Source organism: Bombina bombina, chromosome 1 (assembly GCF_027579735.1).
Source record: "Bombina bombina isolate aBomBom1 chromosome 1, aBomBom1.pri, whole genome shotgun sequence".
NCBI classification, from domain to species: domain Eukaryota; kingdom Metazoa; phylum Chordata; class Amphibia; order Anura; family Bombinatoridae; genus Bombina; species Bombina bombina.
Genome location: NC_069499.1, coordinates 1598008608 through 1598024534, shown reverse-complemented (window position 1 = coordinate 1598024534; position 15927 = coordinate 1598008608). Strand labels below are relative to the sequence as shown.

The 15927-nt window shown below is 38.7% G+C and overlaps 1 protein-coding gene across 1 annotated transcript in view; it reads right to left on the bottom strand.

Moving 5' to 3' along the window:
- Window positions 1–15927, bottom strand: part of LOC128656548 (uncharacterized) — a 125000-nt gene that overhangs the window by 48718 nt on the left and 60355 nt on the right. Inside the window, exon 3 of the mRNA XM_053710514.1 lies at window positions 10904–10959. Within this exon, the coding sequence (XP_053566489.1) occupies window positions 10904–10959 (56 nt within the window). The remainder of the gene's footprint in view (window positions 1–10903; window positions 10960–15927) is intronic.

The following is a 15927-nucleotide window of genomic DNA, read 5'->3' as shown; positions in this document are numbered from 1 at the left end:
TAAATGAGACATCACTCTCAGGGACAGACCCTTTGTTATAGACACATGTTAAAGGGACAGTGAATGTAAGCTCTCATTATATGAGACATCACTCTCAGGGACAGACCCTTTGTTATAGACAGATGTTAAAGGGACAGTGAATGTAAGCTCTCATTATATGAGTCACAGCACCACTCCCAGGGACAGACCCTTTGTTATAGACAGATGTTAAAGGGACAGTGAATGTAAGCTCTCATTATATGAGACATCACTCTCAGGGACAGACCCTTTGTTATAGACACATGTTAAAGGGACAGTGAATGTAAGCTCTCATTATATGAGTCACAGCACCACTCCCAAGGACAGACCCTTTGTTATAGACACTTGTTAAAGGGACAGTGAATGTAAGCTCTCATATGAGACACAGCACCACTCCCAGGGACAGACCCTTTGTTATAGACAGATGTTAAAGGGACAGTGAATGTAAGCTCTCATTATATGAGACATCACTCTCAGGGACAGACCCTTTGTTATAGACACATGTTAAAGGGACAGTGAATGTAAGCTCTCATTATATGAGTCACAGCACCACTCCCAAGGACAGACCCTTTGTTATAGACACTTGTTAAAGGGACAGTGAATGTAAGCTCTCATATGAGACACAGCACCACTCCCAGGGACAGACCCTTTGTTATAGACAGATGTTAAAGGGACAGTGAATGTAAGCTCTCATTATATGAGACATCACTCTCAGGGACAGACCCTTTGTTATAGACACATGTTAAAGGGACAGTGAATGTAAGCTCTCATTATATGAGTCACAGCACCACTCCCAAGGACAGACCCTTTGTTATAGACAGATGTTAAAGGGACAGTGAATGTAAGCTCTCATTATATGAGGCACAGCACCACTCCCAGAGACAGACCCTTTGTTATAGACAGATGTTAAAGGGACAGTGAATGTAAGCTCTCATTATATAAGACATCACTCCCAGAGACAGACCCATTGTTATAGACAGATGTTAAAGGGACAGTGAATGTAAGCTCTCATTATATGAGACATCACTCTCAGGGACAGACCCTTTCTTATAGACAGATGTTAAAGGGACAGTAAATGTAAGCTCTCATTATATGAGTCACCGCACCACTCCCAAAGACAGACCCTTTGTTATAGACAGATGTTAAAGGGACAGTGAATGTAAGCTCTCATTATATGAGACACCGCACCACTCCCAGGGACAGACCCTTTGTTATAGACACATGTTAAAGGGACAGTGAATGTAAGCTCTCATTATATGAGACACCGCACCACTCCCAAAGAAAGACCCTTTGTTATAGACACATGTTAAAGGGACAGTGAATGTAAGCTCTCATTATATGAGACCCCTCACCACTCCCAGGGACAGACCCAGTGTTATAGACAGATGTTAAAGGGACAGTGAATGTAAGCTCTCATTATATGAGACACCTCACCACTCCCAGGGACAGACCCTTTGTTATAGACAGATGTTAAAGGGACAGTGAATGTAAGCTCTCTTTATATGATACATCACTCTCAGGGACAGACCCTTTGTTATAGACAGATGTTAAAGGGACAGTGAATGTAAGCTCTCATTATATGAGTCACAACACCACTCCCAGGGACAGACCCTTTGTTATAGACACATGTTAAAGGGACAGTGAATGTAAGCTCTCATTATATGAGACATCACTCTCAGGGACAGACCCTTTGTTATAGACACATGTTAAAGGGACAGTGAATGTAAGCTCTCATTATATGAGACATCACTCTCAGGGATAGACCCTTTGTTATAGACACATGTTAAAGGGACAGTGAATGTAAGCTCTCATTATATGATACATCACTCTCAGGGACAGACCCTTTGTTATAGACACATGTTAAAGGGACAGTGAATGTAAGCTCTCATTATATGAGACACCGCACCACTCCCAGGGACAGACCCATTGTTATAGACAGATGTTAAAGGGACAGTGAATGTAAGCTCTCATTATATGAGACATCACTCTCAGGGACAGACCCTTTGTTATAGACACATGTTAAAGGGACAGTGAATGTAAGCTCTCATTATATGAGACACCGCACCACTCCCAAAGACAGACACTTTGTTATAGACAGATGTTAAAGGGACGGTGAATGTAAGCTCTCATTATATGAGTCACAGCACCACTCCCAGAGAAGGACCCTTTGTTATAGACAGATGTTAAAGGGACAGTGAATGTAAGCTCTCATTATATGAGACATCACTCTCAGGGACAGACCCTTTGTTATAGACACATGTTAAAGGGACAGTGAATGTAAGCTCTCATTATATGAGACACCGCACCACTCCCAAAGACAGACACTTTGTTATAGACAGATGTTAAAGGGACAGTGAATGTAAGCTCTCATTATATGAGACACCGCACCACTCCCAGAGACAGACCCTTTGTTATAGACAGATGTTAAAGGGACAGTGAATGTAAGCTCTCATTATATGAGACACCGCACCACTCCCAGGGACAGACCCATTGTTATAGACAGATGTTAAAGGGACAGTGAATGTAAGCTCTCATTATATGAGACACCGCACCACTCCCAGGGACAGACCCTTTGTTATAGACAGATGTTAAAGGGACAGTGAATGTAAGCTCTCATTATGAGTCACAGCACCACTCCCAGGGACAGACCCTTTGTTATAGACACATGTTAAAGGGACAGTGAATGTAAGCTCTCATTATATGAGACATCACTCTCAGGGATAGACCCTTTGTTATAGACACATGTTAAAGGGACAGTGAATGTAAGCTCTCATTATATATGAGTCACAGCACCACTCCCAAAGACAGACCCTTTGTTATAGACACATGTTAAAGGGACAGTGAATGTAAGCTCTAATTATATGAGACATCACTCTCAGGGACAGACCCTTTGTTATAGACAGATGTTAAAGGGACAGCGAATGTAAGCTCTCATTATATGATACATCACTCTCAGGGACAGACCCTTTGTTATAGACACATGTTAAAGGGACAGTGAATGTAAGCTCTCATTATATGAGACACCGCACCACTCCCAGGGACAGACCCTTTGTTATAGACAGATGTTAAAGGGACAGTGAATGTAAGCTCTCATTATATGAGACATCACTCTCAGGGACAGACCCATTGTTATAGACAGATGTTAAAGGGAAAGTGAATGTAAGCTCTCATTATATGAGACATCACTCTCAGGGACAGACCCATTGTTATAGACAGATGTTAAAGGGACAGTGAATGTAAGCTCTCATTATATGATACATCGCTCTCAGGGACAGACCGTTTGTTATAGACACATGTTAAAGGGACAGTGAATGTAAGCTCTCATTATATGATACATCACTCTCAGGGACAGACCCTTTGTTATAGACACATGTTAAAGGGACAGTGAATGTAAGCTCTCATTATATGAGACACCGCACCACTCCCAAAGACAGACCCTTTGTTATAGACAGATGTTAAAGGGGCAGTGAATGTAAGCTCTCATTATATGAGACATCACTCTCAGGGACAGACCGTTTGTTATAGACACATGTTAAAGGGACAGTGAATGTAAGCTCTCATTATATGATACATCACTCTCAGGGACAGACCCTTTGTTATAGACACATGTTAAAGGGACAGTGAATGTAAGCTCTCATTATATGAGACACCGCACCACTCCCAAAGACAGACCCTTTGTTATAGACAGATGTTAAAGGGGCAGTGAATGTAAGCTCTCATTATATGAGACATCACTCTGAGGGACAGACCGTTTGTTACAGACACATGTTAAAGGGACAGTGAATGTAAGCTCTCATTATATGAGACATCACTCTCAGGGACAGACCCGTTGCTATAGAATCCCATGAGGGCTGCCCCTGCGAGTATCGGAGAGCTGCGTCTAGACTGGCATATGTTTAAGAATCGTCCCCCTAATGTGTGTCAGTGCAGTTTTTGTCACAACAATGAATTGGTAATATTAAAGGGAAATGAAACCCAATACATTTGCTTCATTCTCATGATATTATTAGTTGAACAGATACCTAGATAGCCATATGGAGCGGTACATGGCAGGGAATAGTGCTACCATCTTGCAAATGCTGCCCTGTAGTGCTGCAGCCACATGCACGCTCCTGAGCTTAACTCCCTGCATATTAACAAAAGATACCAAGAGAACAAGAACATTTGATAATAGAAGTAATTAGTGGTGTAAAATCACTGCTCTGTCTCAGTCACAAGAGAGAGGTTTTGGGTTTCACATGAGCAAATCATCAATTATCTAATTAAAGGGATAGATTGGTTACAAATGAAATGTGCAGGCAGTGTTTTCGTCCGTGAACTGATGTTTTTTGAATTTGTGCGGATTGGAATTCCGGGCATAACGCGTTTTGCTGCAGCTGCACCAGAGTTTTAGAGGCCCCTTGAGATTTGTATGTAAAATGTTTAGATGTGTGTAGTGAAGCAATTTTAAGATACATTTGTATTATTTATTTTGCCCCCTTATCATGTAATTTAGCTCTGGAAATTGAGCCATCTCTAATTCTCAGAATTGTAAATGTCCCTGCTGACTTCTGAGAGCTAACCCTGCTACATATGTTTCCTTAATACAATGACTAGCTGCAAACTAAACCTCAGATTGGCTCATCCTAATGGTGTGTGGAGTTTGGCTATTGATAAACAAAAGTAAAAATTGTGTTAATTTGTTGTAAAATTGTTTATACTTGGCTGATATTTTATTCTATTGTCCCTTGAATGTAAATTCTCTAAAACCAATTCCCAGGGCACAAACCAGCAGCACCCAGAGCTCTCCTATTGGCTGAGCTGAGCAGAATTCCTATAACGAAATAAAACCGCAGACTTCCTTTTGCACAATGTAAACTAAATAAAAAGCTGTACGTTTAACAGAATTTACTTTTGGGGTAAAATACTTTTGTATCTTTGGGAATTGGAGCCATTCAGATTGAACTAAACTGTATTTTCTTTCAGTCTGTGCTTTGGATGGGACATTATTACATAAAAAGGAAGTTTAGTAATAGCATTTATTGCCCACAGAGACAGACAGCAGTGCAGTGTGGGATTGATCTGTGTGCGCAGAGAGATTAAGGGACAGTCTACCATAGAATTGCTATTGTTTTAAACGATAGATAACCCCTTTATTCCCCATTCCCCAGTTTTGCATAACCAACACGGTTATATTAATATACTTTTACCTCTGTGATTACCCTGTATCTAATCCTCTGCTGACTGCTCCTTATCTCAGTTATATCAATACACTTTATACCTCTGTGATTACCCTGTATCTAAGCCTCTGCAGACTGCCCCTTATCTCAGTTATATTAATACACTTTTACCTCTGTGATTACCCTGTATCTAAGCCTCTGCAGACTGCCCCTTATCTCAGTTATATTAATATACTTTTTACCTCTGTGATTACCTTGTATCTAAGCCTCTGCAGACTGCCCCTTATCTCAGTTATATTAATGTACTTTTACCTCTGTGATTACCCTGTATCTAAGCCTCTGCAGACTGTTCCTTATCTCAGTTATATTAATATACTTTTTACCTCTGTGATTACCCTGTATCTAAGCCTCTGCAGACTGCTCCTTATCTCAGTTATATCAATACACTTTATACCTCTGTGATTACCCTGTATCTAAGCCTCTGCAGACTGCCCCTTATCTCAGTTATATTAATACACTTTTACCTCTGTGATTACCCTGTATCTAAGCCTCTGCAGACTGCCCCTTATCTCAGTTATATTAATACACTTTTACCTCTGTGATTACCCTGTATCTAAGCCTCTGCAGACTGCCCCTTATCTCAGTTATATTAATATACTTTTTACCTCTGTGATTACCTTGTATCTAAGCCTCTGCAGACTGCCCCTTATCTCAGTTATATTAATGTACTTTTACCTCTGTGATTACCCTGTATCTAAGCCTCTGCAGACTGTTCCTTATCTCAGTTATATTAATATACTTTTTACCTCTGTGATTACCCTGTATCTAAGCCTCTGCAGACTGCTCCTTATCTCAGTTATATCAATACACTTTATACCTCTGTGATTACCCTGTATCTAAGCCTCTGCAGACTGCCCCTTATCTCAGTTATATTAATACACTTTTACCTCTGTGATTACCCTGTATCTAAGCCTCTGCAGACTGCCCCTTATCTCAGTTATATTAATATACTTTTTACCTCTGTGATTACCTTGTATCTAAGCTTCTGTAGACTGCTCCTTATCTCAGTTATATTAATATACTGTTTACCTCTGTGATTACCTTGAATCTAAGCCTCTGCAGACTGCTCCTTATCTCAGTTATATTAATATACTTTTTACCTCTGTGATTACCTTGTATCTAAGCCTCTGCAGACTGCTCCTTATCTCAGTTATATTAATATACATTTTACCTCTGTGATTACCTTGTATCTAAGCCTCTGCAGACTGCTCCTTATCTCAGTTATATTAATATACTTTTACCTCTGTGATTACTTTGTATCTAAGCCTCTGCAGACTGCCCCTTATCTCAGTTATATTAATATACTTTTTACCTCTGTGATTACCTTGTATCTAAGCTTCTGTAGACTGCTCCTTATCTCAGTTATATTAATATACTGTTTACCTCTGTGATTACCTTGAATCTAAGCCTCTGCAGACTGCTCATTATCTCAGTTATATTAATATACTTTTTACCTCTGTAATTACCCTGTATCTAACCCTCTGCAGACTGCTCCTTATCTCAGTTATATTAATGTACTTTTACCTCTGTGATTACCTTGTATCTAAGCCTCTGCAGACTGCTCATTATCTCAGTTATATTAATATACTGTTTACCTCTGTGATTACCTTGTATCTAAGCCTCTGCAGACTGCCCCTTATCTCAGTTATATTAATATACTTTTTACCTCTGTAATTACCCTGTATCTAACCCTCTGCAGACTGCTCCTTATCTCAGTTATATTAATGTACTTTTACCTCTGTGATTACCTTGTATCTAAGCCTCTACAGACTGCCCCCTTATCTCAGTTATATTAATATACTTTTTACCTCTGTGATTACCTTGTATATAAGCCTCTGCAGACTGCTCATTATCTCAGTTATATTAATATACATTTTACCTCTGTTATTACCCTGTATCTAAGCCTCTACAGACTGCCCCCTTATCTCAGTTATATTAATATACTTTTTACCTCTGTGATTACCTTGTATCTAAGCCTCTGCAGACTGCTCCTTATCTCAGTTATATTAATATACTTTTACCTCTGTGATTACCCTGTATCTAAGCCTCTGCAGACTGCCCCCTTATCTCAGTTATTTTAATATACTTTTACCTCTGTGATTACCCTGTATCTAAGCCTCTGCAGACTGCCCCCTTATCTCAGTTATTTTAATATACTTTTTACCTCTGTGATTACCTTGTATCTAAGCCTCTGCAGACTGCTCCTTATCTCAGTTATATTAATATACTTTTACCTCTGTGATTACCTTGTATCTAAGTCTCTGCAGACTGCTCCTTATCTCAGTTATATTAATATACTTTTTACCTCTGTGATTACCCTGTATCTAAGCCTCTGCAGACTGCTCCTTATCTCAGTTATATTAATATACTTTTTACCTCTGTGATTACCTTGTATCTAAGCCTCTGCAGACTGCTCCTTATCTCAGTTATATTAATATACTTTTACCTCTGTGATTACCTTGTATCTAAGCCTCTGCAGACTGCTCCTTATCTCAGTTATATTAATATAATTTTACCTCTGTGATTACCTTGTATCTAAGCCTCTGCAGACTGCTCCTTATCTCAGTTATATTAATATACTTTTTACCTCTGTGATTACCTTGTATCTAGGAACCTTCTTCCAGCCCCCTGATCACATGACTGACTGTTTATTATCTATTGTCTTTCATTTAGCATTGTTTTGTGCTAAATCTTAAATACCCCCCTGTGCCTGAACACAGTCGCCTAGATTTAGAGTTTGGCGTTAGCCGTCAAAAGCAGCGTTAAGGGGTCCTAGCGCTGCTTTTGGCCGCCCGCTGGTATTTAGAGTCAGCCAGGAAAGGGTTTAACGCTCACTTCCCTACCGCGATTCCAGGCTACCGCAGATCCACTTACGACAATTGCGTATCCTATCTTTTCAATGGGATCTGCCTAACGCTGGTATTTGGAGTCTTGGGAGAAGTGAGCGGTAGACCCTCTACCGACAAGACTCCTAACGCCAAAAAAAGTCAGTAGTTAAGAGCTTTATGGGCTAACGCCGGAATATAAAGCTCTTAACTACTGTGCTCTAAAGTACACTAACACCCATAAACTACCTATGTACCCCTAAACCGAGGCTCCCCCACATTGCCGCCACTCTAATAAAAATTTTTAACCCCTAATCTGCCGACCGGACATCGCCGCCACCTACATTATACTTATGAACCCCTAATCTGCTGCCCCTAACATCGCCGACCCCTATATTATATTTATTAACCCCTAATCTGCCCCCCAACGTCGCCGCTACCTAACTACACTTATTAACCCCTAATCTGCCGACCGGACCTCGCCGCCACTATAATAAATGTATTAACCCCTAAACCGTCGCACTCACACCTCGCAAACACTATAATAAATTGTTTTAACCCCTAATCTGCCCTCCCTAACATCGCCGCCACCTACTTACAATTATTAACCCCTAATCTCCCGCCCGCACCGTCGCCGCTACTACAATAAAGCTATTAACCCCTAAACATAACTCTAACCCTAATCAGCCAATCAGATTGAGCTTGCATTCTATTGGCTGTTCCGATCAGCCAATAGAATGCGAGCTCAATCTGATTGGCTGATTGAATCAGCCAATCATATTTTTCCTACCTTAATTCCGATTGGCTGATAGAATCCTATCAGCCAATTGGAATTCGAGGGACGCCATCTTGGATGACGTCATTTAAAGGAACCTTCATTCGGCGAGTAGGCGTCGGTTGAAGAGGATGGATCCACGTCGGCTGGGAAGAAGATGGCTCCGCTCCGGATGGATGAAGATAGAAGATGCCGCTTGGATGAAGATGTCTGCCGGTCCGGATGTCCTCTTCTGCCCCATCGGATGAAGACTTCGGCCCGGCTGGGTGAAGACGACTTAAGGTAGGGAGATCTTCAGGGGGGTAGTGTTAGGTTTATTTAAGGGGGGTTTGGGTGTGTTAGAGTAGGGGTATGCGGGTGGTGGGTTTTTGTTGGGGGAGGTTGTATTTTTTTTACAGGCAAAAGAGCTGATTACTTTGGGGCATGCCCCGCAAAAAGCCCTTTTAAGGGCTGGTAAAAGTGCTGATGATTACTTATGATTAGGTGTAATTAGTTAAAAATTCTTGTAATATTTTTTTATTTTTTGTAATTTAGTGGGGGTTTTTTTGTATAATAGAATAGTTTATTTAATTGTATTTAATTGTAGGTAATTTATTTAATTAATTTATTGATAGTCTAGTGTTAGGTTTAATTGTAACTTAGGTTAGGATTTATTTTACAGGTAATTTTGTAATTATTTTAACTAGGTAGTTATTAAATAGTTATTAACTATTTAATAGCTATTGTACCTAGTTAAAATAAATACAAAGTTGCCTGTAAAATAAATATTAATCCTAAAATAGCTACAATATAATTATTAGTTATATTGTAGCTATATTAGAGTTTATTTTACAGGTAAGTATTTAGTTTTAAATAGGATTAATTTAGTTAATTTTAGGAATATTATTTCGTTTAATATAAATTATATTTATGTTAGGGAGGTATTAGGGTTAGAGTTATGTTTAGGGGTTAATAACTTTATTATAGTAGCGGCGACGGTGCGGACGGGAGATTAGGGGTTATTACAATTTATTCTAGGGTTTGCGAGGCGGGAGTGCGGCGGTTTAGGGGTTAATACATTTATTATATAGTGGTGGCGAGGTCCGGTCGGCATATTAGGGGTTAATAAATATTATGTAGGTGTCGGCGATGTTAGGGGCAGCAGATTAGGGGGTTCATAGGGATAATGTAGGTGGCGGCGGTGTCCGGAGTGGAAGATTAGGGGTTAATAATATAATGCAGGTGTCAGCGATAGCGGGGTCGGCAGATTAGGGGTTAATAATAATATGCAGGGGTCAGCGATAGCGGGGGCAGCAGATTAGGGGTTAATAAGTGTAAGTTAGGAGTGTTTAGACTCGGGGTTCATGTTAGGGTGTTAGGTACAGACTTACAGAGTGTTTCCCCCTAGGAAAAAAATGGGGCTGCGTTGGGAGCTTAACGCTGCTTTTTTGCAGGGTTTTTTTCATCACAAACTGCCCCATTGTTCCCTATGGGGATATCGTGCACGAGCACTTTTTGCCAGCTTACCGCTACCGTAAGCAACGCTGGTATTGAGGGTTGAAGTGGAGCTAAATTAGGCTCAACGCACCCTTTTTTGAGCCTAACGAAGCCCCTCAGACAACTCTAAATACCAGCGTTGTTTGGAAGCAGCGGTAGGAAAACAAAGCTGCGTTAGCTACGCGGGTCTTTACCGACAAAACTCTAAATCTAGGCCAGTGTTATCTATAAGATCCACATGTACTTTCTGTCTCTTTGTGTTGAAAAGAGATTTAAAAAGCCTATGATAAGAGGCAGCCCTCAAAGGCTTAGAAATTAGCATATGAGCCTACCTAGGTTTAGTTTAAACTAAGAATACCAAGAGAAATAAGCAAATTTAATGATAAAAGTAAATTGGAAAGTTGATCAAAATTAAAAGTCCTATCTGAATAATGAAAGTTTAATTTATACTAGACTGTCCCTTTAATTTATACTAGACTGTCCCTTTAATTTATACTAGACAGTCCCTTTAATTTATACTAGACAGTCCCTTTAATTTATACTAGACAGTCCCTTTAATTTATACTAGACAGTCCCTTTAGTGGCTCTACCTTGGCTCGTTCCAGGTTTTTCCTGTGCTCCAAGAATGCGACCGGTGTCTTCAAGGCTATAGGAGAAAACACAGACACGTGTTAATATACAGTGCAGGGTAATGCTAATATACAGTATAAGGTAATGTTAATATACAGTGCAGGGTAATGCTAATATACAGTATAAGGTAATGCTAATATACAGTGCAGGGTAATGCTATTATACAGTATAAGGTAATGCTAATATACAGTATAGGGTAATGTTAATATACAGTATAAGGTAATGTTAATATACAGTGCAGGGTAATGCTAATATACAGTATAAGGTAATGTTAATATACAGTGCAGGGTAATGCTAATATACAGTATAAGGTAATGTTAATATACAGTATAGGGTAATGCTAATATACAGTATAGGGTAATGCTAATATACAGTATAAGGTAATGTTAATATACAGTGCAGGGTAATGCTAATATACAGTATAAGGTAATGCTAATATACAGTATAAGGTAATGTTAATATACAGTGCACGGTAATGCTATTATACAGTATAAGGTAATGTTAATATACAGTGCAGGGTAATGCTAATATACAGTATAAGGTAATGTTAATATACAGTGCAGGGTAATGCTAATATACAGTATAAGGTAATGCTAATATACAGTGCAGGGTAATGCTATTATACAGTATAAGGTAATGCTAATATACAGTATAGGGTAATGTTAATATACAGTATAAGGTAATGTTAATATACAGTGCAGGGTAATGCTAATATACAGTATAAGGTAATGCTAATATACAGTATAGGGTAATGTTAATATACAGTATAAGGTAATGTTAATATACAGTGCAGGGTAATGCTAATATACAGTATAAGGTAATGTTAATATACAGTGCAGGGTAATGCTATTATACAGTATAAGGTAATGTTAATATACAGTGCAGGGTAATGCTAATATACAGTATAAGGTAATGTTAATATACAGTGCAGGGTAATGCTAATATACAGTATAAGGTAATGTTAATATACAGTATAGGGTAATGTTATTATACAGTATAGGGTAATGTTATTATACAGTATAGGGTAATGCTAATATACAGTGCAGGGTAATGCTAATATACAGTATAAGGTAATGTTATTATACAGTATAGGGTAATGTTATTATACAGTATAGGGTAATGTTATTATACAGTATAGGGTAATGCTTATATAAAGTATAGGGTAATGTTATTATACAGTATAGGGTAATGTTATTATACAGTATAGGGTAATGTTAATATACAGTGCAGGGTAATGCTAATATACAGTATAAGGTAATGTTAATATACAGTGCAGGGTAATGCTAATATACAGTATAAGGTAATGTTAATATACAGTGCAGGGTAATGCTAATATACAGTATAAGGTAATGTTAATATACAGTGCAGGGTAATGCTAATATACAGTATAAGGTAATGTTAATATACAGTGCAGGGTAATGCTAATATACAGTATAAGGTAATGCTAATATACAGTATAAGGTAATGTTAATATACAGTGCACGGTAATGCTAATATACAGTATAAGGTAATGTTAATATACAGTGCAGGGTAATGCTAATATACAGTATAAGGTAATGTTAATATACAGTGCAGGGTAATGCTAATATACAGTATAAGGTAATGCTAATATACAGTATAAGGTAATGTTAATATACAGTGCAGGGTAATGCTAATATACAGTATAAGGTAATGTTAATATACAGTGCAGGGTAATGCTAATATACAGTATAAGGTAATGTTAATATACAGTGCAGGGTAATGTTATTATACAGTATAGGGTAATGCTAATATACAGTATAAGGTAATGTTAATATACAGTGCAGGGTAATGTTAATATACAGTATAGGGTAATGCTAATATACAGTATAAGGTAATGTTAATATACAGTGCACGGTAATGTTATTATACAGTATAGGCTAATGTTATTATACAGTATAGGGTAATGTTATTATACAGTATAGGGTAATGCTAATATACAGTATAGGGTAATGTTATTATACAGTATAGGGTAATGCTAATATACAGTATAGGGTAATGTTATTATACAGTATAGGGTAATGTTATTATACAGTATAGGGTAATGCTAATATACAGTATAGGGTAATGCTTATATAAAGTATAGGGTAATGTTATTATACAGTATAGGGTAATGTTATTATACAGTATAGGGTAATGTTATTATACAGTATAGGGTAATGCTAATATACAGTATAGGGTAATGTTATTATACAGTATAGGGTAATGCTAATATACAGTATAGGGTAATGCTTATATAAAGTATAGGGTAATGTTATTATACAGTATAGGGTAATGTTATTATACAGTATAGGGTAATGTTATTATACAGTATAGGGTAATGTTATTATACAGTATAGGGTAATGTTATTATACAGTATAGGGAAATGCTAATATACAGTATAGGGTAATGTTATTATACAGTATAGGGTAATGTTATTATACAGTATAGGGTAATGCTAATATACAGTATAGGGTAATGTTATTATACAGTATAGGGTAATGTTATTATACAGTATAGGGTAATGTTATTATACAGTATAGGGTAATGTTATTATACAGTATAGGGAAATGCTAATATACAGTATAGGGTAATGTTATTATACAGTATAGGCTAATGTTATTATACAGTATAGGGTAATGCTAATATACAGTATAGGGTAATGTTATTATACAGTGCAGGGTAATGTTAATATACAGTATAGGGTAATGTTATTATACAGTATAGGGTAATGTTATTATACAGTATAGGGTAATGCTAATATACAGTATAGGGTAATGTTATTATACAGTATAGGGTAATGTTATTATACAGTATAGGGTAATGTTATTATACAGTATAGGGTAATGTTAATATACAGTATAGGGTAATGCTATTATACAGTATAGGGTAATGTTAATATACAGTATAGGGTAATGCTATTATACAGTATAGGGTAACGCTATTATACAGTATAGGGTAATGTTAATATACAGTGCAGGGTACAGGAGCTAACTGTAGAGGCTACAGCAAGCCCTTTGCATCTGATAGTATACCACAGTATTTCACCAGGGGTAACCTCAACCCTATACCTATTTCTTACCTCAACCCTGACGCTAACCCCAAACTCTAACCTCAACCCTAACTCTAACCCCCAACCCTATCCTATAACTGACCTCAACCCTTAACCCTATAACTGACCTCAACCCTAACCCTATAACTGACCTCAACCCTAACCCTATAACTGACCTCAACCCTAACCCCTATAACTGACCTCAACCCTAACCCTATAACTGACCTCAACCCTAACCCTATAACTGACCTCAACCCTAACCCTATAACTGACCTCAACCTTAACCCTATAACTGACCCCAACCCTATAACTGACCCCAACCAATAACCCTATAACTGACCCCAACCCATAACCCTATAACTGACCTCAACCCTAACCCTATAACTGACCTCAACCCTAGCCCTATAACTGACCTCGACCCTAACCCTATAACTGACCTCAACCCTAACCCTATAACTGACCTCAACCCTAACCCTATAACTGACCTCAACCCTTAACCCTATAACTGACCTCAACCCTTAACCCTATAACTGACCTCAACCCTAACCCTATAACTGACCTCAACCCTAACCCTATAACTGACCTCAACCCTAACCCTATAACTGACCTCAACCCTAACCCTATAACTGACCTCAACCCTAACCCTATAACTGACCTCAACCCTAACCCTATAACTGACCTCAACCCTAGCCCTATAACTGACCCCAACCCATAACCCTATAACTGACCTCAACCCTAACCCTATAACTGACCTCATCCCTAACCCTATAACTGACCTCAACCCTAGCCCTATAACTGACCTCAACCCTAGCCCTATAACTGACCTCAACCCTAACCCTATAACTGACCTCAACCCTATAACTGACCTCAACCCTAACCCTATAACTGACCTCAACCCTAGCCCTATAACTGACCCCAACCCATAACCCTATAACTGACCCCAACCCATAACCCTATAACTGACCTCAACCCTAACCCTATAACTGACCTCAACCCTTAACCCTATAACTGACCTCAACCCTTAACCCTATAACTGACCTCAACCCTTAACCCTATAACTGACCTCAACCCTTAACCCTATAAATGACCTCAACCCTAACCCTTAACCCCAACTCTAAGCCCATCATTAAATACAACTCTAACCTCAACCCTAACTCTAACCCCCAACCCTAAGCCCATCATTAAATACAACTCTAACCCCAACCCATAACCCTATAACTGACCTCAACCCATAACCCTATAACTGACCTCAACCCTAACCCTATAACTGACCCTAACCCTATAACTGACCTCAACCCATAACCCTATAACTGACCTCAACCCTAACCCTATAACTGACCTCAACCCTAACCCTATAACTGACCTCAACTCTAACCCTTAATCCCAACTCTAAGCCCATCATTAAATACAACTCTAACCTCAACCCTAACTCTAACCCCCAACCCAAAGCCCATCATTAAATACAACTCTAACCTCAACCCATAACCCTATAACTGACCTCAACCCTAACTCTTAACCCCAACTCTAAGCCCATCATTAAATACACCTCTAACCTCAACCCTAACTCTAACCCCCAACCCTAAGCCCATCATTAAATACAACTCTAACCTCAACCCTAACTCTAACCCCCAACCCTAAGCCCATCATTAAATACAACTCTAACCTCAACACATAACCCTATAACTGACCTCAACCCTAACCCTATAACTGACCTCAACCCTAACTCTTAACCCCAACTCTAAGCCCATCATTAAATACACCTCTAACCTCAACCCTAACTCTAACCCCCAACCCTAAGCCCATCATTAAATACAACTCTAACCTCAACCCTTACTCTAACCCCCAACCCTAAGCCCATCATTAAATACAACTCTAACCCCAACCCATAACCCTATAACTGACCTCAACCCTAACCCTATAACTGACCTCAACCC